Source organism: Labeo rohita, chromosome 7 (genome assembly GCF_022985175.1).
Source record: "Labeo rohita strain BAU-BD-2019 chromosome 7, IGBB_LRoh.1.0, whole genome shotgun sequence".
Taxonomy (NCBI): domain Eukaryota; kingdom Metazoa; phylum Chordata; class Actinopteri; order Cypriniformes; family Cyprinidae; genus Labeo; species Labeo rohita.
This window is the reverse complement of record NC_066875.1, coordinates 13102469-13126909: the sequence shown is the minus strand read 5'-3', so window position 1 is coordinate 13126909 and position 24441 is coordinate 13102469. Positions and strand designations below refer to the sequence as shown.

The 24441-nt window shown below is 39.7% G+C and overlaps 1 protein-coding gene across 1 annotated transcript in view; it reads left to right on the top strand.

Annotated features, from left to right (window-relative positions):
* Nucleotides 1–545: 545 nt before the first annotated feature.
* The window catches only part of trmt44 (tRNA methyltransferase 44 homolog), a 52899-nt gene continuing 29003 nt past the window's right edge, over nt 546–24441 (top strand). The window contains exons 1-4 of the mRNA XM_051115956.1: nt 546–886; nt 16972–17078; nt 18720–18903; nt 23393–23756. Coding sequence (XP_050971913.1) covers nt 830–886; nt 16972–17078; nt 18720–18903; nt 23393–23756 — 712 coding nt within the window. The 5' untranslated portion in view covers nt 546–829. The remainder of the gene's footprint in view (nt 887–16971; nt 17079–18719; nt 18904–23392; nt 23757–24441) is intronic.

The following is a 24441-nucleotide window of genomic DNA, read 5'->3' as shown; positions in this document are numbered from 1 at the left end:
ACAAGCTTTATGGAGATGCTGATTTCCTTTTCCACCAGGACTTTAGCACCTGCCCACAGTGCCAAAACCACTTCCAAGTGGTTTGCTGACTATGATATTACTGTGCTTGATTGGCCAGCCAACATGCCTGACCTGAACCCCACTGAGAATCTATGGGATATTTCTATGAGATATTTTCAAAAGAAAGATGAGAAACAGTCGACCCAACAACATACAGAGGAGCTGAAAGTTCAGTAGCGCCTCAGCAGTGCCACAGGCTGATCGTTTCCATGCCACACCTGATGCTGTAATTTGTGCTAGGAGCAAGTAATGAGTGCATAAATGAACTTACTTTAAAGAACGTGAACTTTTCTGTTTTGCAAATCAGTGTTTTGGTCTTAGGAAATATTCTAATATTTTGACTCTCATGATTAAGCTCTAATCTTCAAAATTAAAACAAAAAACTTTAGAAAAGTTTTATTTTACATGTAATGAATCTAGAATATATTAAAGTTTTAGTTTTTGAAATAAGTTGCAAACAAAAAATGAACTTTTTCATGATATTCTAATTTTTTGAGATGCACCTGTACATATTAGACAAGCTGCGGGCCAAAATTCATCCATCACCCGGACTTTGGACACCCCTGGTGTAAATTAAAAAAATACAACGAGAATCCATCAGTGTTCTGTAACTTTTAATTAGACAAGAGATTAGAAATTTTACTACTTCCTTCGAGGCTTAAAGGGAGTTATACACAGCCCCTGTGATGTACGCTGTTATGTTTTGATTAAATCAACTATGGCCTAACTTAGTCATTTATTCTTGGGTTTTCAGCATCCTGGAAAGGGCATGGACATTCGCAAAAGAAAAATCTGGGACATGTATGGGCCAGGCACTCATCTAGAGGTAATATATTAACTGAAACTTTATGCAGTGTCATTGATAGTAACATCTCCCTTTTTATAAAGAAAGTTGAGTCCTTTTTTATTTTTTATTTTTTAACATCAGTTCCATGTGACAGTATTAAATCTAGAGTATGATTTTGAGAATGAGTAGGTCCTGAAAGATGTTGTCTAACCCCAATGAAGTTCAGAATGTCTATAAATGCTGATCCCAATGCATCTTTTTCATTATTAACATGGATATTAAAATCACCAACAATTAAGACTTTATCTGCAGCCAGCACTAACTCAGATAAAAAAAACAGCAAATTCTTTAATAAAGTCTGTATAATGCCCTGGTGGCCTGTATACAGTAGCCAGTACAAACATGATTGTATGAAGCACCATTACTTCAAACAAGTTATGCTTGAAGCCCTTCCTCCAAATATTGCTATAAATTGTAACAACCCCTCCCCCTTTACCTTTTGGACGCGGCTCATGTTTATAACAGTTAACTCGTTTAAAATAATGTCATCATCTGGTTTTAGCCAGGTTTCTATCAAACAGAGCACATAGGGTTTGATCAGTGATCATATCATTTACAAAATGTGCTTTTGTAGAAAGGGACCTGATATTCAATAAGCCAAGCTTTATCATTTGTTTCTCTGTATTATATACATTTATTTGTTGAACATCAATTAAATTCACATAGACCTTAAGCGTGGAAGGGGAGCGTCCCTTATCCAACAGCTCTTGTAGAAAAGACAATATCACCGATATGTCACAGGAGGCTGGGTCTTCGCCGCGGGTTGAGCACCAGGCAGAAAAGACAGACCACTTAAGAGCGTAGAGGCGTCTTGTAGACGGAGCTCTAGCTTGAGAGATAGTGTTCAGAATACTCTCTGAGAGGTTCATAGACTCCCGTCCAGACACCAGAGGTGCAGGGCCCACAGCTTGGGCTGGGGGTGCCATATTGTCCCGTTCGCCTGAGAGAGGAAGTCTCGTCTCAGGGGAATGGGCCAGGGGGCTGCTACGAGCAGCTGGCACAGCTCCGAAAACCAATGTTGGTTTCATTCCAGAGAGGGGCCACCAGAAGGAGCTTGTGTTTCTGTTCCCTGACTCGCTTGAGTACTTGAGGGATCAAGGACGTCGGGGGAAAAGCAGGAGGTTGGGCCAATTGTGGGCCAACACGTCCCTGTTCTTCGAATAGTACATTGGGCAATGAGAGTTGTCTTCTGAGGCAAAGAGGTCGACCTCCGCCTTGCCAAAGATCTCCCAGATCTTCTGGACCGCCCGTGGATGAAGCGTCCACTCCCCAGAGGGGACGTTACTTCGTGATAGTATATCCGCACCCTGGTTCAGCCTGCCTGGCACGTGCGTTGCCCTCAGCAAACAAAGGTTGAGCTGAGCCCACTCCAAAAGGCCCTCCACTAAAGTGAAAAGGCGCTTGGAGGAAAGTGCCCCCTGTGGATTTATATAGGACATCACCGTCATGCTGTGGACCAGCGGCCCAGCACGTGGTGTCTTTTCAGATCTGGCAAGAAGAACTGAAGGGCTCGACACACTGCCAGCATCTCTAGGCAGTTGATGTGAACCCCTGCCTGTGCTTTCGTCCAAAGGCTGAAAGCTGGTTTGCCATCATACAGAGCTCCCCAACCCGTGTTGGAAGCATCTGTCGTGACCACCTTCCTCCCTCAGACCATACCCAGGGGTACATCCCTCTCCATCCATTGCGAGTTCTTCCAGGGGGTCAGGGCTTCTACACAGGCCTGGTCCACCCTGATACGCAAGTGTCCGTGACGCCACACATGAGATGGAACCCGTGGTTTCAGCCAATACTGAAGGGGCCACATACAAAGCAAGCCTAACTTTAGCACTGGGGATGCTGAGGCCTAGCATTTTCTGAAACATTTTGAGGGGGTGAGAGGCTCCGATTTTGAATGAGGCTGTGAGCTGCTGTATTGCCAGAGCTCGATCTGGCATGACTATTGCCCTCATCTGGGTCGAGTTGAAAACTGCTCCCAGAAACAAGATTCGTTGGCTGGGGTGCAGTGCCCTCTTGGCCAAATTGACCTTAAGTCCCAGGCATTCCAAGTGGCTGAGAAGGAGTGACCTGTGGGATAACAGCTCCGCCTCCGACTGGGCTAGAACGAGCCAGTCGTCGAGGTAATTGAGGATCCGGATTCCCCTTTGTCTCAGAGGGGAAAGATGGAGTCTTAGGGTCCATGCACTTCGTAAATGTACGGGGAGCCAGGGACAAGCCGAAGGGCAGGACTGTGTATTGATAAGCCACCCCCTCAAAGGAGAATCTCAAGAATCATCTGTGATGGGGGGCTATCTGGATGTGAAAGTAAGCGTCCTTCAGATCCAGAGAAAAGAACCAGTCCCTTGGGCGTATGTGCGAGAGGATCTGCTTCAATGTGATCATCTTGAACGGCCGTTTCATGATGGACCGATTCAAGTGTCTCAGACCGAGGATGGGCCGCAGGCCTCCATCCTTTTTGGGGACGAGGAAGTGACGGCTGTAGAATCCTGGCTCGCTCTGGGCTCTGTGTGTGTCCTCACTTAGCACTCAGAGGCCTGCCAGGCCTCTGCCCGAGTGGCCAGGATTGGTTCGAGTAGCTGGCCGTTTGGATGAGGCGAGACACCTTTTACAGGTAGAAGAGGAAATTTGCTCTCTTTTTGAAAATGTTTGTGTTTTATTTTGTTCGCTATAACAGCGACTGATTGCGTGGGTGCAAGTTGAACGGGCCCAGTGTTCACAACAGATTTTACACAAAACACAACGTTCTCGGCACCCAGAACCATGCGGGGTGCTTGGAGGCATAACAGAGGCCTTTTGGGGGTTGGCCTGCGAGACTTTGCCCCCTCCTCTTCCTGTCCCGGAGATCAGGACAACGGTGGGGGCGCCTGATCCAGCACCAGCTTGGGTCGGGGTCCCTGATGCTTCAGGAAGGGGTAGCGTCTGGCCAGGTGGGAGCGCTGTCTAGGCTCAGGCTTGGCTGGCTGAGCTGAAGCAGTGGCGGCGGCTGGAGCAAGTTTCACAGGCTGCTGAGGCGGCGCGGACTTGGGGCGGCCGGAAGCAGCTGCAGAGCTGGAGCGTTTCGGCAGGAAGTGTTGCATGGCTTGGGACTAGGGCTGTGCAAATAATCGCATGCGATTATGATGCGCATCTCTTCAGTAATGCCGGTTCCGTGATTAGTCGTAAATTTCCATCACGTGCAGTCAGACGCATTCATTATGGAGCGGCACTCACTACAAAGAGCCGAAATTCACTGACAAGCCACGCAATATCGCATTCATTATCGCAGGCGATAATGAACGCGATATTGCGCGGCTTGTCAGTGAATTTCAGCTCTTTCGGCTCTTTGTGCCGCTCCATAATGAATGCGTCTGACTGCACGTGATGGAAATTTACGACTAATCACGGAACCGGCATTACTGAAGAGATGCGCATCATAATCGCATGCGATTATTTGCACAGCCCTACTTGGGACATCTTCTGAGCTGCAGAGAAGCGCTTGGCGAAACCTTCAACAGCAGGTCCAAACAGGCCCGTTGGGGAGACCGGGGGCGTCAAGGAAGGGGACCTTATCCGCATCCTTGGTCTCCGTCAGCATGAGCCATAGATGGCACTCAAGCACGACCAAACTGGCCATGGTCCTGCGTATCGCCTGGGCTGTGGCCCTAGTAGCGCACACACGGCTTGGACGGGTGGGAAGCTCTAGCCTTCCAACCAATGGCAGTGGGCGGGCAGAGATGGGCGGCCACTGATTCTGTCTTCGGCGCCGTCGACAGAAGTGAGGGCGGAGGAAGACCAAGTATGCTACTCTGTGTGCCATGACCTGGTGAGTTCCTTGTGGACCTCTGGAAAGAACAGAGAGGCCCATTGGCGAGGGGCCTGACTACGCCCTGGCAAGAACCACTCATCCAGGCGGCTGCGTGAGGGCTCCTCCGGAGGAGACCACTCCAGACCCAGCTCATCCACAGCTCTGGTCAGGACACGGAAGAGTTCGGCGTCCATGCCAGTTCCAGTCCTGGGACCGCCGGTGTCAGCGGACGGCAGGGGGGGCGGGGTCATTGACAGAGCCCGACAGCTCCTCCGTGTCTGAAGCAGCCAGTGACATGCTGTCCAGCATGTCATCCTCGCTCCCGCCAAAGGAGACCAGATCGCTTGCAGCTGCAGAGGGACACAGGTCTGGGCGGGCAAAGAGGACAGGAGAATCCTCTCTTTGTGGAGAAGGTGAGGCACGCGGGGGCTGGGCCGACGTGAGCTCACTCAACTCGGAGCGCTTTGATCCTCTGCCCCGCTGAAGGAAACGGGAGGGCGCAGGTGGCGGAGTCACGTTCTGAAAACAACGCTATCCGCGAGCACAGAGAGGCGAGACTCACATCCTCACAATAAGGACATTCCGTCTCGTTGAGCGCGGCTTCTGCGTGGGATTTCCCCAGGCAGGAAACGCACTCGCCGTGACCGTCAGCGGCGTTTAAGGGAGCCTTGCACAAGCTACAGAAATGGCGTGGCATTTGAAACAACGGCGTTAAATTTGCTCTTTTATAAAAGCTCTTTTAGATCGCCAGATGGCGGCAGGGGAGAGAGAATGCGGCTGCAGTTGCCGTCAAGCGAAAAAGGAGGCGGCGAGTCAGTAGTGCAAAGAGATCCCGAATCTGCTGCGAGGCTTTTCTACGGCGAAGGCTTCTGTCTCGAAGAGCGAAGATCTTGTAGTCCGTCGATGAAGGAGAAGAAATCTGAGGATCCTATGGCGGAACGGCCGCTTATATAGCCGTATGGCCCCGCCCTTTCTGGCGGGCTTCGTCGCCATTGGTTTGTTTCGTTTCTCTGCATGATCCAATGTCCGTACAGTTTCACTGCGTTATTAAAAAAAGGCTTCAGTTAAGGAGAAAAAATGACTTTTTCCCATAGCGTCTAGCGACGCAGTACAAGTGTAGTATCGAAAGGGAACATTCTTTACATTGCTGTGTTAACTGTACCAGTTTACCAGTTTAATATATGTGACCCTGAACCACAAAACCAGTCTTAAGTCGCTGGGGATTTTTTTTTAGCAATAGCCAAAAATACATTGTATGGGTTAAAATTATTGATTTTTTTTTTTTATGGCAAAAATCATTAGGAAATTAAGTAAAGATCACGTTCCATGAAGATATTTTGTAAAATTCCTACTGTAAATGTATGAAAACTTAATTTTTGATTAGTCATATGCATTAAGAACATTATTTGAAGAACTTTAAAGGTAATTTTCTCAATATTTAGATTTTTTTGCACCCTCATATTCCTGATTTTTTAAATAGTTGTATCTCGGCCAAATATTGTCCTATCATAACAAACCACACATCAGTGGAAAGCTTATTTATTCAGCTGATGTATAAATCTTAATTTTGAAAAAAATGACCCTTATGACTGGTTTTGTGATCCAGGGTCACATATTCTATTAAAAATCATCAAAGGGGTCATAAACTGCCTTTGTTTTTTGTTTTGTACTGTTCACTGTGGTCCACTTATGTTATCAATATTTTTACATCAAAAACTTCTTAATTTAGAAGTAATAAGCTATTTTCTGGCCTGTTTATAACCCCCCTTGCTAAGACACTATGGGAAAAATTCCTTTTTTCTCCTAAACTGAAGCCTTTTTTCAATAACACAGTGTGACTGCATGACCATTGGTTTGTGCAGTATATTAAAAACGAACCAATGGCTCAGCAGCAGAGCTGCACGAACCTATGGCCACGAAGCCTGCCAGAATGGGCAGGGCCATTTGGCTATATAAGTGGGCATTTCGCCATAGGATCCTCAGGTTACTTCAACTGAAGCGAGTCATGCAGCTACATGCTATGGTAGAAGAACGACAAAATATATAACTTGCCTTAAGCACCTAAGAGGCCCGGGGGGACAAGTATGCTAGAAAAATTCCCCTTAGGGCAAAAATCGGCTAAACATGCCTGGCCTGGGTTATCGTTCCAGAAGACTCGTACAACCTTGACACTCCAGAAAAACCCTGCTCAGAACTGGTCCTGCATATGGCGTGCAACCGCTATGCAGAAAGTACCCTCGCCTGCAAGGCAGGGACGTCCAGGTTGTAAAACCTAGCAAATGTGGACAGCGAGGCCCAGCCAGCCGCCGCACAATCTCTGCAATGGACACATCACTAGACCGCTAGAAAAGGTGATGCCTCTGGTGGAGTGGACTTATAGTACACTCCAATAGGCATTACATGACCAAGGAAGAGTAAGCTAGTGTAATAGCGCTAACTATCCACTTAGGAAGTCTCTGCTTAGTAAACAGGTGACCCTTGGTGCAGCCACCGAAGCAAACAAAGAGTTGTTCCGACTGTCTAAAGTTATCATTAAAACCGTATTTGATTACCACGATTTGAACAACTAATGATAAATAAATACCGTACAGCATAAAGCATAGTTTTAAGTAAGTCTCATTTGTAAGTCTCGGCATGCAGAGTAGTTTTGTTTTGTGTGGAAAGACGGCGGATGTTTTAAATAAGAGCTAAGGGCAATAGGTGCCAATCCCTACGGAAATAATCGAGCACCCACGGAAAAACACGAGATAGTCTCCGTTCATTTTAAGCAATAAGAAATGCACTGCAAATTTTATGACTTTATTCTCGTCTTCATAGTTCATTTGAAGCCGTTTTTGGTGTTATTTTAATGGTAAAGGTCAAGAGTGCATTATTGTATGGGACGGTGGCAGCACAAATCCTCTCAGCTTGCAGCGGGTTTCCTCTCCCATAAATATAGTGATCATAACTTTGTGATCCCTCAGATATTAAGTGTGCACCCTCATACATTGTCCTGTGTGTGCACGAATAAGTGCTTATTGTAAACAGGTATTTATTAAATCATTTTATTTAGTGAAGCGCAACCCTCAAAGAAAGAATGTGTGTATTATTTGGTAACTAATGTATTTGCAGCCTGTATGTTTCACTTCGCAATTGAGGGTTGGGCACCCACCGGCAGAAACATTATTAATGTTAATTAATTATATGAATGTAATTATATGAATGTACCTCTGAAGGTTCTGATTGTCTTCAGAAAAGATTCGATGGCATTTTGTTTTTACCTTCACTCCATGTAATATCTAAAGTAGTGTTCATGACGCAATGCTCCTTTTGTTCACGGAAACAGCTGTAATTCAGCTTTTCCTTAAGCGCCATCTAGTGTCATACATTGGATTTACAGAGACTTACATTTACATTCAGCTTGTATGCCATTTTTGTCTGGCCAAAAAACAGACAGAATTTGCATGCCCTGCTGTAGCATAAATTCTGACCGATTGATAAAAACAAACTTAAGTGGATTCTATACATTTAAACAGTTCAGACCAGTTATCTAGATTAGTTATAGAACAGATAAAATACATATAATAATTTATTAAATCAATTCTTTATTTAAAGGCTGAAATGTGAGGTTTATCTTTTCATGAAACTTTTTCAGCTTTATTTGAAAAGTTGCATTCAGTATTTGAACATGCTATTAGTTAAAGGGGTCATCGGATGCTAAGTTCACTTTTTCATGCTGTTTGAACATTAATGTGTGTTGGCAGTGTATGTACAAATCTACCCTATAATGATAAAAATCCATGCAGTGTTTTTTAAGGAAGTTTTAGGAAGTTTAGCGGCTAAATGTGGCTAAATGCGGCTAATGTAAACAAGACCGTCTTTCCACAGAGAGAAGAGAGGGGTGGGGTGAGCAGAGCTCATTTGCATTTAAAGGAACAACCCCTTAGAATGAGATGATTTTTGCAGAGCTGATTTTGGCAAGGTAAAAAGGGTGTTGTTTTACAAAACCATTGAAAAATTTTAATCAATGTATATTAGTGACTTTTCATTAAGACCCTAAAGAATCATATCAACTTGTGGAAAATGGGCATCCGATGACCCCTTTAAACTGTTGTAGTTAAACTGTTGTCAGTCATGTTGTCATTTAAAATTCGGATATCATTGGTAGGCTACTGTTGTTGTTTTAGTGATTATGCAAATAAAAAGTCATTTTATTTGTTGTTTGTTGATTTTAAATATAAAACTTGGTGAAGTGATTTATGTGTCAGTATATTTTGAACATTTTCAGTACATTTTAACAATACAGTGATAATACTGATAATCGTGATCATTTTGGTCACTATAATCGTGATCAGAAATTTTCATATCGTTACATCCCTAATCTGAAATGTGAGTGGCTTTTTTCAATGGCACATAGATGTTAAATTTCTTGGATGAATGTTGCATGTTATGCTTTAAACCATGCAGTTTAAAAGCAATTTTCACTATTACCGGTTGTAAATTCTTCCTCCAATTTCTATGCAATGCTAAAAGTGGAAATTATGTCAATGAGTGTTGAAGATTTCACTGTGATGTAATCAACATTTTAAAATGTTTGACAAAGAGTTTAAAGAGTGTAAAGAGCTAACATGGTAAACATGGTAAAATCACATTCTGAAGATGAAGAAATTGCTGAATGTGTATAATTTACACATTATTTAACATCTTGGCTGGCCGGATGTCGGCAAGTACAGGCTTCGTGGGCTACTGAGTTGGCACAGACTTGGGACGCCTGGAAGCAGCTTCAGAGCTGGAACGCTTCGGCAAGAAGTGTTGCATGGCTTGGGACGACTTCTGAGCAGCGGTGAAGTGCTCGGCAAAACCCTCAACCATGGGTCTGAACAGGCCAGTGGCGGAGACTGGGACCTTATCTGCATCCTTCATTACCGTAAAGATCAGCCCCAAGTGGCGCTCATGCACCACATGGCTCAGATGGATCGGATGACAAGAGCAGGTCATTTGTAACTTAGTCTCAGAGCAGTCTCAGTATTATGATACGGTCTAAATCCTGACTGGAAATCCTCACAGATACCATTTTTCTCTAAGAAGGAACATAGTTGTGATGATATTACTACTTCTAGTATCTTTGACAAAAAAGGGAGATTTGAGATTGGTCTGTCTTTTTTTAACGAGAGGCTTAATAGCCAGTTTGCTGGTTCAAGAGAAAAGAAAAAAGAAAACTCTAGTAAACGTGCTGCACTCGCGGTTATAGTCTAAAAGCGAGTGATGAAATTAGTCAAATTTGTTTGATGGATAATAGTGGGAATGCAGTAAAGCCTGTGGTAAACATAACTTGACAATACGTTGATGTTTTGCTGCATACGCCTATATGCAAATTTCAAAGCAGTTATGTGTATTTTTGAAAATTTATGTTTCTAATAAGTGTCTTAAAAAGACGGTTTGGGATATAAGTGTGTGCAGTTTACCACAGGCTTTGTTTTAATCATCAACTGAAAAATACCATTATAAAACCCCATAGGAAAATCTTAAAGGGGTCATCAGATGCCCATTTTCCACAAGTTGATATGATTCTTTAGGGTCTTAATGAAAAGTCTATAATATACTTGTCATGTCAATCAACTATCGTGCGAGCTGCCTTTGTCAGTGTGACGTCACAACGACAGGCATCTGAGAATGGCTCGATTTGAAAAAGGGAATATTATTTTTACAGATTAATTAAAAACCACTGCATGGATTTTTATCATTAAAGGTTGGTTTGTACATACACTGCCAACACACATTAATGTTCAAACAACATGTAAAAGTGAACTTAGCATCCGATGACCTCTTTAAAGGAATCAGCGGACAATTAGTCTTCCGGGTTCTGACATCATACCTGCACCACTCATTCGGATAATTTCAAATTTTAAATTGATTTCTTTTCTCTTTTAATCTTACTGTTTAAAAGCTAGGGAAAACTTATTTCATATTTTTATACCGGTGCCCAGCGGGCGCATGCATTGACAGTAACCCTGTGGCAGTTTGGATTGAAGTGTTACAGCAATGAAAGGGTTAAAAGCAAAATTCTTTTACATCATTCTGACAGACTGAGAATGAGCTGAAAAAGATTCCTTATCCTATGAGGTCATCTTGTGTTCATCCTTGGTATTACAGTCTTCATCTGCTAGTTTAAATGTGTGATATTTTAAATGTTTTTGCAGTCTCCGAAAACATGATAAACATATTTCCTAAGAATGACTTGTTTTTCATGTGTAAAAAGTTGTGAAGAGTTAGGATAATGCACTTTAAATGCACTCTCTCTCTCTCTCTCTCTCTCTCTCTCTTTCTCTCTCTCTCTCACACACACACACACACACACACACACACACACACAGCCACTCAATTACCCCCAGTCACACTTACACACACATACAGACAGTTAATCCCATCCCTCGACACAGAGTTAGAGTGAGAGAGTTAGAGTGAGATCAGATGTTTAATAGTTTTTTAATTTTCTATTTTTTACCTATATTTGGACATATGGATGTTTAATATCAATTTTAATGATACTCAGGGATCCAAATAATAAACTAAACAATTAAATAAGAAAAGCCTTTTTAAAACTTTCTGTGAAATGTAATTTAAACCGAATGCAATTTCTGGTGAGGAATAAATTAGGACACCCCCACTTAAAATGGTTAAAATCACACACAGGTGTATCACGTCAGGTGCACATGATCAGTACATCGTTACCCAGCATTGTAAAGGAGGCTTGCCCTATTTAAACCTCAGATTTAGTTTGGTGTGCTCCTGACTGTTGAAGTGAGCGCCATGGTGAGATCTAAAGAGCTGTCTGATGCCCTCAGAAAGAAGATCGTGGCCGCTTATGAGTCTGGTAAGGGATTTAAAAAGATCTCAAAAGAATTTGACATCAGCCATTCCACCATCCGGAAAATTGTTTACAAGTGGAGGACATTCAAAACAACTGCCACCATGCCCAGGTCTGGCCGTCCAAGCAAATTCACCCGCAGAGCAGACCGCAAGATGCTCAAAGAAGTCATCAAAAATCCTAAAATGTCATCACAGGAACTACAGCAGGCTCTGGCTACTGTCGATGTGAAAGTGCATGACTCTAGTATCAGAAAGAGACTACACAAGTTTGACTTTCATGGGAGGTGTGCAGGGAGGAAACCTTTGCTCTCTAAGAGAAACATTAAGGCCAGACTGAAGTTTGCCAGAGTGAACGTAGACAAAGACCATGACTTCTGGAATAATGTTCTTTGGACAGATGAGTCTAAAATTGAATTATTTGGACACCAGAACAGAAGACATATTTAGCGTAAACCAAATACAGCCTTTCAAGAAAAGAACCTCATACCAACTGTGAAGCATGGAGGTGGCAGTATCTTGGTTTGGGGATGCTTTGCTGCAGCAGGACCTGGCCAGCTCACCATCATAGAATCCATCATGAATTCTACTGTGTATCAGAGGGTGCTTGAAGAACATGTGAAACCATCTGTAAAAAAATTAAAGCTGAAGCGGAACTGGACACTGCAACATGACAATGACCCAAAGCATACCAGCAAATCCACCAAGGACTGGCTAAAATCTAAGAAGTGGAGAGTCCTGGAATGGCTATATATATATATATATATATATGAGGAGCTCTTTTCCAAAACGCTATAAATCCATTTTGATTAATTAGAGTAAAAATGTGTTTTCTTTACCAAGAAGGTGGGAAGATGAAAACCACTATTTTCTGTTTTAAACTTTCACATAGCATCTTTAGGTTATAATAACATAAAAAATTCAAATCTAGATTTTGATTTTTCAAAGATTTATTATAAAAACTGATTATTTTTTCCCAAAATGCAATAAATCCAGCAGAAAATCAAAATATGTGTCAAAGAAATAACACTGATGACGTTCCAGCCAGGAAATCTCTAATATGGATAAAGGCATCGCTATTGCTGTAACTCAATAAAAAGATGAAACGTTAAATGTTTTGAATGATGAAATATAAGAACAATAAACAGTCTGCAATAATATATGGTTTATCTGTGTTCTTTAAGCCATCTCGGGTATTTTCATAATGATTAAGTATATTTGTAAGCCATTGCTAATCGACATGCAGTAGAATATTGTCTGCCTTATTGTATGATAAGAAGCCACATTAGATCACAAAAGGAAGTTATTTCAAACACTCGAATGATGCTGTGAAGTAAAAATAAGTTATAATGTTTTCTTTTGTTGGACAACAAGTTTAGAAAGGCTTATCATTGCATTTCATTAGAAGGGAAGATGCTCTGCAAGTGTTGCCTTTTCAAACGGGGAGGCGTTTCCTCATCTTAGCATGTGAAATCACAGGCACACACAGCAAATTTCGAGAGAAATAAAACAAGAAAATTATTTCAATGCAAAACCAAAAAAATGCAATTCACAAGCGCGTATTGAAACGTGGATGTTGTACTTATAATAATATTATGACATCCCTAATATATATATATATATATATATATATGTGTGTGTGTGTGTGTGTGTGTGTGTGTGTATGTGTGTGTATGTATATATATATCTGTATATGTATATATGTATGTGTATATATGTATATGTATATATGTATGTGTGTATATATATATATATATACAGTAGGTACAGAAAGTATTCAGACCCCCTTAAATTTTTCACTCTTTGTTATATTGCAGCCATTTGCTAAAATAATTTAAGTTCATTTTTTTTCTCATTAATGTATACACAACACCCCATATTGACAGAAAAACACAGAATTGTTGACATTTTTGCAGATTTATTAAAAAAGAAAAACTGAAATATCACATGGTCCTAAGTATTCAGACCCTTTGCTCAGTATTTAGTAGAAGCACCCTTTTGATCTAATACAGCCATGAGTCTTTTTGGGAAAGATGTTACATCTTGGTTCTAGTAAGGAGCTCTAGCTGCTGCATTTTGGACCAGCTAGAGTTTGTTTATTTAAGGCAACCACCCAATAAAACATTACAATAATGTAACCTTGAGGTCATGAATGCATGAATTAACGTTTCCGCATTTGACATTGAGAGCACTGGTCGTAATTTAGATTTACATTTTTGAGATAGAAAAAATGCAGTTTTACAAATGTTAGAAATGTGGCTTTTGGAGGAAAGATTGCTATTAAATAGCACACCTAGGTTCCTAACTGATGATGAAGAATTTACAGAGCAGCCATCAAGTGTTAGACATTGTTCTAGGTTATTACATGCAGAGGTTTTAAATCCAATAATCAACACCTGTTTTTTTTTTTTTTTCAGCATTTAGCAGTAAGAAATTATGTGCATCCAGTTTTTTTATATCAACTATGCATTTTGTTAGTTTTTGAAATTGGTATGTTTGACCAGGCCACGAAGAAATATAGAGCTGAGTATCATCAGCATAACAGTGAAAGCTAACACCATGTTTTCTGATGATATCTCCCAAGGGTAACATGTAAAGCGTGTAAAGTATCGGCGCTAGTACTGAGCCTTGAGGTACTCTGTACTGCACTTGTGATCGATATGATACCACAAATTGATGGCGGTCAGATAAGTACGATTTGAACCATGCCAAAGTACTTCCACTAATGCCAACAAAATATTCTAGTCCGTTCAAAAGAACACAGCGCTAAGAACCGTTAGCACTAATAGAGAGATACAACCATGATCAGGTGATAAGAGCAGGTCGTTTGTATCTCTAATGAGAGCAGTCTCAGTACTATGATACGGTCTAAATTCTGACTGGAAATTCTTACAGATACCATTTTTCTCTAAGAAGGAACATTATTGTGAGGATAGTACATTTTGAAAGAAAAGGGAGATTCAAGATCAGTCTGTAATTCTCTAGTTCTTTCGGGTCAAGTTGTGTTTTTTTTAATGAGAGGCTTAAAGGAGAAGTCCACTTCCAGAACAAAAATTGACAGATAATGTACTCACCCCTTGTCATCCAGGATGTTCATGTCTTTCTGTCTTCAGCCATAAAGAAATTGTTTTTTTAGGAAAACATTTCAAGATTTTTCTCCATATGATGGACTGGTATGGTGCCCCGATTTTGAACTTCCAAAATGCAGTTTAAATGCAGCTTAAAACTATCCCAAATGTGGTTGTAAATCTAGCGAAACTAATATTTTCATAAAAATAATACAATTTATATACTTTTTAATGTCAAACGCTCGTCTTGAACTTTTTTCCAGTTAATGACAGTTACGGTATGTCGAAAAATTCCCATCTCATGTTCTCCCTCAACTTCAAAATTGCCTTATATCGCTGTTTTTTTGACACACGCTGTGTTTTTTTGTTAAGGGTGTTTGATCTTCTTTGCATGTTCAATTGGCAAAGGCTGGGTCAGGACTTCTGCAGTGATGAAATGATTTTTGAAGTTGAGGGAGAAAATACGATTGGAGTTTTTCTTATACTCACTTCTGATTTAAGTGAAGCTGGATCATGAATGATTCACGCGAACATAGATGGATATATGTAGATTAGGAGGCGTTTTCCATTCACAAACAAACATAATCCACTGCATCTTCAGCAGCTCAGATGTCGGGAGTAAATGACGACCACTACGTTCATTATTACATCCAGCAACACAACACCTTAATCGCTCAATTCTTGTCTAACTTACATCCCTGCTCCGGCATCAAAACATGGAGGTTAGACTGTTACAACTGATCTTAGGTAAGACGCTCATGTCAATCAACTATCGTGGGAGCAGCCTCTGTCTGCGTGACGCCACAATGACAGGTATCTGAGAATGGTTTGATTTGAAAAAGGGGATATTATTTTTACACATTAATTAAAAACCACTGCATGGATTTTTATCATTGTAGAGTAGATTTGTACATACACTGCCAACACACATTAATGTTCAAACATGTAAAAGTGAACTTAGCATCCGATGACCCCTTTAAATATAAAAGGAAAGAAAATCCATCTGCACCTAAGTCCTGAAACGATCTGAGGCCGTTATCACAATAAATGTCATTCAATGTATGAACACCAGCATCAGACCAGGCTTTAAAAACAAAGTGTTTGTTACCAGTGCATAAACAATTATTATGCCATAATGGAGTTGTCTTAGTATATGCAAAAGGCCACTTGTAATTTTCTCAACCTTTTTCCATGCATCAAATGAATATTCAATAATTTGTCTGTAAGTTTTCTTTAAGGATTTTGAAATACCTAAAAAGGGGAGATCTTGTAATCAAACAGGACGGATCATATTCACCTCCAGAACTCGCCATGGAACCAAAGAATCTGAATTAACCCAGTCTATTTATTTGAAAAAAAAAAAGATAAAAGATATAATTCAAAATTAGGAAATGACAGACCTCCATCTAATTTCTTACACTGCATCATCTTAAGTAGGGCAATGCGCCCTGTCTATCAAGATCGATCTATTTTTAAGTGACGGGATCCACGGGGGTAACTGAGTTTGCGTGAATCCTAGAGGGTCGCTACCAACTCTCGTAATGTTACACTGGCGACTTTTACCCTCCAGTATCACCATTTTATCTTGAAGTATATCTACGATTAGGTTAACTTTGGCCGAGTCTTGCTTAACTTTCCGAACAGCTGTCTGAATATTATCAAAATTATTAATGATCAGTCTCATCTTTTTCTCCAAAAATCCAATTATGTCAGCAATTGGTAAAAATTCCTCCTTAAAAATTTCCGAAATCACGCTGAACTGTAGCTTTAGCTTGTAATGGCACGCAGTGCTTCATTAACAGGCTCTTTCTGCTGTTTTTTCCCCGGAGAAGACAGCAAAAGCTGTTGTTTAGTCATCTCAGAAAAGTAAATTATTCACAGAACAAATATAAGAACATGGATATTAAAATCACCAGCAGTTAATACCATCCAGAAGGAAGTGGGAAGGATGAGGATGACGGGGCAAAGTACCAAGGAGGAAAATATAATATCAAGGTTAAAAGTGGGTCACACAAGAATAAATAAGACGTTACATCTCATTGGAAAACATCCAACATGTCTGTGTGAGTGTTGTCAGGAGGAGGACTCACTAGAACATGTACTATGTAACCGCCAAATATATATTTCAGAAAGAGAAACACTCAGAAGGACACCACAGGAGGTACTAGATGCAAAACAAATACTCGGTCAAACAGGAAATTACAGTTCTTTAATGAAGGAAAGTGGGTTAATACAGTAAATAGAATATAAATTAATAAATATATTAATAAATATTGATGGTACAAGTGATATGGGTGTGTGTCTGTAACACCATGTTCATCTAACAAACTGATTAGCCTGTAACAGGGTGATCTCATCTTTTGCAGGAAAATGCCATCACACCCAGCAATGACTTCCTCTTCCCCACCACAGATTGGCTGATTGGAAACCACTCAGATGAGCTTACACCATGGATCCCTGTAATAGCAGCCAGGCAAGTAATCAGCATATGACATCTAGCACTAGTGTTGAGAAGACATCTGAACAAAAATCATGTACTGGTGTTTCAACATTTATATTAAGAAATGTTTCTGAAGTGCCAGATCAGCATATTACAAAGTTTTCTGAATGGTCATGTGACACTGCAAACTGAAGTGTTCAGCATTTTCATCACAGGAATAAATTTTAAGATACAGGTATTTTAAATTGTAAAAAAGTAGTAATATACTGTCTCTGTAATGTAATGCAAAACTTGGTGTCTTGGTGAACTGAATTTGTCACAGATAATATGCCACTCTGATTTTGTTATTAATGTTGTTCTAAATATTGTTTTTTTTCTGTATTAAGAGAAACCTAAAGGGTTAGCTCACTTCCAGAATGAAAATTCTCTCATCATTTACTCACACTCAACTTGTTTCAAATCTACATGAGTTCAATTCTTCTGTTAAACACAAATGAAAATATTTTGAAAAATGGTATTCAAACAATTGATGAGCACCATACAGATTTGGAACAAGTGGAGGGTCAACTAATACTTTAAAATGAAGACTTGTCAAGAGACCATTGAGGAGACAAGGTTTTACGTGTTTCACTTTGACAGTGCTTATCATCTCTCATATGCAGGGAATGTCTTTAATGTTTTTTACCGTCTTGGATGTATCATTGGTAATTCAAGCAAAAAAATTAAATATCCAGACCAGAAGATACTCAGAATGGACTCTTGTGAAAGTGATTACATATCATAGAGATGCTTACAATGCTCACAATAAGAGAATAATGGTAAAGCAATAGTATATATGAGTGACCTATAATACCACTGAGACATTTCATTAAACATGTTGTTACAAAGTGAGGGAGACGGGAAGCGGGCAGATCCATCTACATAACTTTATTGTGAAGAGACATGGTCAAAAACAGGCAGGGTCAGACATCGGCAAACAGGTAGTAAGAGCAAGACAAAAGTGTAATCCAGAACAGGCGAGGGTCGGTCAACGGCGAACGTAATCCAAGGGGCTAGGCAAAAGGGGTAATCCGATAAGACAGGCTAGAGATCCAAAGGGCAGGCAGTGAAACAGACAAAACGATGTAACAAGGCTAGAAAACAAGACAAGGATTAACTGACTAGAAACACGATAGAACTAGGCTAAGAATAGACAAGGTGGCTCTGTAAAGTTGCTAAACACAATACAATACTCCATGAATGGCAAGGGAAAGTCCAAGGCTTTTATAGAGTCTCTGATTGGATGCAAGTGATCAGTGCATTGATTGATGGGGAACGTAGTCCAGGGTGTGGTGCAACAGTCAGTGTAATGTGATTGTCAATGGAGTGAGAGGGTGACATCTGGTGGTGAGTGGACTGAAGGTCACCGGCTAGATTTGTGACGCATTTACTGACTGTAGTTAGTTGTTCACATGAAGGACCGACATCACCAGAATTCTATGTAGTGTTTGAAATGAGGTCAAACTCAGCTACTCTAGAAGGGTCCAACTCACTAGTGAATCACTCACAGAATTTTTTTTTTTTTTCATATTTTTCCTATTTCCTTAAAACATTAGATTTTTTTTGTAGATTTGTAGTTTTTACTTAATTGTATTAATTGTTATTATGTCCTCTATCCTATCCTGTCTCCTCTAGATCATCTTACTCATGCCGCTACTTTGTGCTTCCATGCTGCTTTTTTGACTTCTGTGGGAGGTACCAACGCAGACAATGTAAGAAATCTCAGTATAAGGAGTACATTGACTTCGTCACTGATGTCAGCACATTGTGTGGCTTTTACACAGAGGAGGACTGTCTGAGGATACCCTCCACTAAACGTGTAGGTTGGTCATGTATCACACAGCCAGAGAGTACAAGCATACACTACGTCATGTTAAACTAATTTGTGTGTTTGTGTGTGTGTGTGTGTGTGTGCATTTAGAGTGCATACTTTCACTACATGATTTAGTCTATTAAAATGCATATAGAGTTCAAGATGTAGGTGACTTTTTTTTTTCTTCGGTGGAACAGTTAAGATTTTTAGCTGAAACCGTGGTCCTTGGTGATTCATAAAATGGAAGTCAACAGCTGCCCATTTTTGAGAGTAAAAAAAGCATATCAAGGAACACAAAATGAATACCCCTGGCTCCTGACAGTATATTGAGGTCTTATGAAGCAAAACAATCTGTCTGCAAGAAACTGAACATTATTTACAACATTATTACCTGTAATCAGTAGCCTCAGGCAAACAGGGAAATCCCCGCAAATTGGTTCTTTTGGACATTTGGTTTCTATAAATGTAGTTTCTGTGAATTAAGTAGTTTGTTTACATAATCACGTAATGACAAAATGTATTCACAATTATATTATTAAAGCACCCAAAAATTATGTGAAACATAAATGTTTTATATGTCTAAAGCATATATAAAGTGAATAAACTAGTCTTCAGCTCATCTTCTTACATATAAACAATGACTTGACAGCAAATTTTCTTTTGGGTCATCTATCCCTTTAAGACAGTTAATGTTTCCTTCCTGAATGAATCAGCGTTTTGAATGAATTGGTTGAATGAATGGTTCAATGACTTACTCATGCAGTGACTTGTGGTCTCCTACTGGCAGTTATAATTTTATATTTAAAGGTGACCTATTATGCCCCTTTTTACGATATATAATATAAGTCTCAGTTGTCCCCAGAATGTGTCTGTGAGGTTTCGGCTAAAAATACTCCACAGATAATTTATTATACAATTTTGAAATGCCTATTTTGAGTGGAAACAGAAACACGCTGTTTTTGTGCATGCCTCTTTAAATACACATTAGCTGCTGCTCCCTGCCCCCTTTTCCAGAATAGGTCTGTGCCTTTACAGCTTATACATCAGATACTCTGCCAAAAACATCTGTTTGGTTTTGATTATTATGTCTATTGTGCTAAAATCATGCATTTTCAAGACATATTATTTACAACTTCTGATATACAGTTTCCTGAGTGAACATATCTGAAGCATGCACACAGAAAGCGGCTCTCACATGTCATGCAAGTACTAAACTAAGTTTTCTTTCGTGTCTTATTGCGCTTAAACTGTCAGATACACACAAGTTTATGTTAAAGACCCATGAGTTACAAAAACAGTTGGTTATGTCAGTGAATGAAAACAGCTGGTAAAGAAACTGCATGTTTATATCAGATCTGTGTGGGAGCAGCGTAATATACAGTAAATAAATAAATAAATCCACGGGTCTCCTCTGACGCTGGGAATCTAAATGGTGTTCTGTACTTGTCTGTGCAGTCAGTTATCATGCTTTCCTCAGACTTTCCTGTCCTTAGGACTGATAAACCGTTGTCGCTTGCAAAAACAGAATGGTGACACCACGGGTGGAAATGTGCAGATTAAGGGGTGTGAAGAGGTGCCTTTTACTATGTCACGGGGTGTAAAATTTGAGTGGCTCATTTTTTCACACACGGTTGAAAGGCTTACCAAAACAAAGTTAAAGGGTTGGTAGATGCACCGGGGACCCATTTATAGAACTTAAACACAGAAAAAGTCAGATTTTCATGATATGTCCACTTTAAAGTATATTTCAAATATCAGTATTCAATGTTTTGTTTTTAAAACATTTATACAAAATATTATTTGTAACTGCAAGTTAAATGCATTCATGTTCCCTCTGAGCTGCATGATGTATCTTGTGTTAATGCATCTAAATGCCACTTCAAATGCAGTTTCTGTTCCACCTCTGCATTGCAAAGGCACATTTTGTTGATAATTTGATTTAATTGGTAACAGCCCTGTAGTGTCCTTATACTATTCAAATTGTTTAAATGTAAGACTTTGATACAAAAGATGATGCATAGATTTAATTAGTCTAGAAAAAATGGCCTTATGAAGATAAAAAATATCCTTAAAGATAAAAATCAGTTTAAACTTATTGAAAAAGTTGATTTCTGTTACTTCTGTAAGCTAACCATTTGTTTGCCATTATCGCAGACCCCTAGTGTAAATATGTGCTTTTCACAGGCAATCTCAATTGACTGCATTACTTCCTTGTTTTAGACAGGCCAGCTCAGTCATTTCCGGTCAACTGTACTGTGTTGTAATAGGAGTGTCCTTTGCTCGTTTTCTCTACATAATCCATTCACAATTCAAAGAAAAGTTTTGTTTGTCTAAGAGGACCAAACGTCCATGTATACCATTCCAAGAATGACAAACGCTAGTGTAAAAAAAATCACATGAGTAAATCCACTAAATATGCGCGAGTCATTTGATATGATTCACAGTAATAACTGACCGAAACATCTGACAAGCCGATGTCAAAAACAGAGCTGTCTATTAAAATGATTCAGACTAAATTCAGGGTAACAAAACTACAGCAGTAACAAGTTTGTGTTGGTTGAATATAGGCTATTTAATAGCTTTTACAGTTCAAGATAAAACTTATTGAATGTATGTAAAAGGATGTAGTTATTAAGTTATGTAGTTATTATTATTTAAGTAATTCATCCTTACAGGCTGTTTGTGTCTGAGCTTATTTATGTATGTATTTTAATGACTTTCTGCACTTGCTATACTATATACTTCAGTGCGGTAAAAGTACTAAAATCTGTTATACTAGTAATTTTATAATAAATCAAAAAGCAAGATATGAAAAACTATGGGAGTTCAAATGGCAGCTGCAGCCAATGAGTGATACTCTACTGCGCCTATGTTCTGGTTATAAGGGTAATTTCATGTTATTTTCATCTTAAAAAGTTGTTGTTTTCTGTGAAAAATATTTTTTTCATGTCGTCTTTATGAACGAAAAGTGAATTATTATTTTTCTCGGTTTCTGATAAGAATGAGGCAGGAGAGTAGTCTCGAGTCTCCACCTATATACAGGCTAATTATCCGTTTGTAAACATTTGGGATGCACACGCAGCATGGTTGCAGAAAACCTTAGAGAAATAGCCTTTACGGCTAGAGAATTACATGGATACGGTACAAAATACTTAGATTTAAAAAGAGTATAGATTATATTGATGTAATTTTCAAAATGTTATTCACATATTACAAGAGCTTGTCACCCAGCGATAAGCACTGTTATTTAACGAAATTGACGTTAGATAGTGGGATAGTCTTACAGATCCGAAAAAGGATGGTGTTTTTTTTTGTGGGCGGTTCATGTGGCAGTCTATGGAGCCATGGAATAAAAGAATAAAAAAAGCTCAATTTGATTTTATATTTGTAAATTCTGATTTTATTTTTGCAATTCCGAGATCATACCCCACAACAAACTCACTTCTTCAGTCAGGACCTCTTAAGTCAAAGAACACAATAGATAACTTTTTAAATCAATTTTATTGGCATGTTTGCAAAGTTACATTTGGCGTATGGCTCTGTTCGAAATTCCCTGTCATTTTCATGAGCTCCATGAAAGCCAAGACAGGGAAATGGCAGCAGCTTCAGGGGTAACGCTCCCATTTTAAGAATAGGAGAGCAGCACAAAAAAAAACCCAACAGAGCATGCAACAATGACAATGAAATGAGTGCATAGGAATCGGGTAAGCTAATAGGGGCTGGGTTTTAAATTTTTCAATCAGCTGATAGCGGAGCTTGACTACAAGGCCTGCCTGAACCCAGAATGCTTAATTTTTGTTAAATCGAGTTATAAAGTCTGAATTAGGAGATATACTCTTGCATTTGTAAGGGTAAAAAAAGTCAAAATTGTGAGATAAAATAAAAAAAAGTTATGTAAAAACGTTAATAGTAATAGATTTAAATAATATTTCATTCTGTTACTGTAGGGCTAATACAATACATCCCGTATGAACAGCTTATGTGAATATTATGTAGATCTATTGTTTAAATCAAATTTATGCTTTAAAAGTAGAGTAATCATAGCAGTTTTTATCCATAGTATGTCTGTTTAAACGTCTGCGTTTAGCTTCAAATGGCGTCTTTGACAACAGTATTCTATAAAAATTATTTGCATTCCAATTTTGACATCAAAAGGCACAGAAATATTTTTTTTTCTCTTATTCCATGGATTTTACCCATTTAACTTTTTCTGCAACCACTATGTGCGTGCAGCTGCAAGTGATGTCACTGTGATGTCTACTCAAAATTGGTCTATAGCACATATAAAATGAGCTACACCAGACATTTACGAGCTGGCTCATTATTATGCGGAAGTTTTAAAGAATGCTCCGTGCATATGGTCAGTTACCACCTTGTGCAGAAAAATCTGGTTGAGAGGCATTCAAGAACTGCTGATGTAAAAATAAGGTCAAAACTAGCCACGCTATTCAGAATCTCTGTAAGCCTCATTCTGCCATGTCCTTCTCTTTTGCAGGTGTGCATAATAGGCAAAGGAAGGAGGTACAGAGAGGCCGAAGAGGCTCTGGTAGAGAAGCGGCGAAGTGATTATATCAGGAGGCGTGAAGCTTTATTCACAAGCTCAGGGGTCAGTATGAATGTCAATAAACATGGCCATTATAGACCTGATCACAACGACAATGGACAGAATATCTCAACCCCAGTGAAAGACTGGGTAAATGGCTTCCAACCAAGAGAAAAGACACAGACCATTAGGAACTGCGCAGCCCTTCCAAGGGATTTTGTGGATGCAGTGGTTCTAAGGGTAGCAAAGGCCTTGCTGAGTCTGACTGAGAAGAACACGGAGAGCAGCAATTGTGGTGATGCTTGGAACACAGGAGGTAAGAATAATTCTATTGCATATTAATTATAATTCATATGCATTTTGTTTTATTGACCACAATGTTGTTGCTGGACATAGACGTAGACGTAGACATAGACGTAAATCACAGGGGAGACAGGACTCCTTCTATCTGAGGGTTGTCCCCCCTTAAAATATCATTACAAGCAACTCTGTGTATTGTAAATAATATAATGGACATATACTTAAAATAACTGTGTATGTAGTTAAGTAATATAAACGCAAAAAAACTTTTTAAGTTCAGAAAAAGAAAAAGTCCCTCCTTCCTTACCTAACAGTGGTTTGGTCCACTGCCTGCTTTCCCCTCCTTTACTGATGCACTCACGAGTGGGAGAGCGCAAAGTTCTTCAGTAGATATGTGTAAGTAACTTAGGCTGTTTTTTTTTTTTTCACTTTAAACATTGGGTGAAGTGATTCTTTCTCTTTAATACAGATGATGCTGGATCATTAATAAATTAATCATGACAAAAAATGATGATATCTGATGCATTTTTCTATAAGCGTTTATAAGGTTACTAAGCTTAGTTTACTGTATCTTGTCACCCACTAACACGGGGATAAGCCTGTGTGTGAACTGATGTTAGGCTAATATTGTAGACCTACCGATGTGTTGGGTGTTGCTCAATATGACGTTATTTGGCAGATCAGTGGGCTTGCTGCGGTTG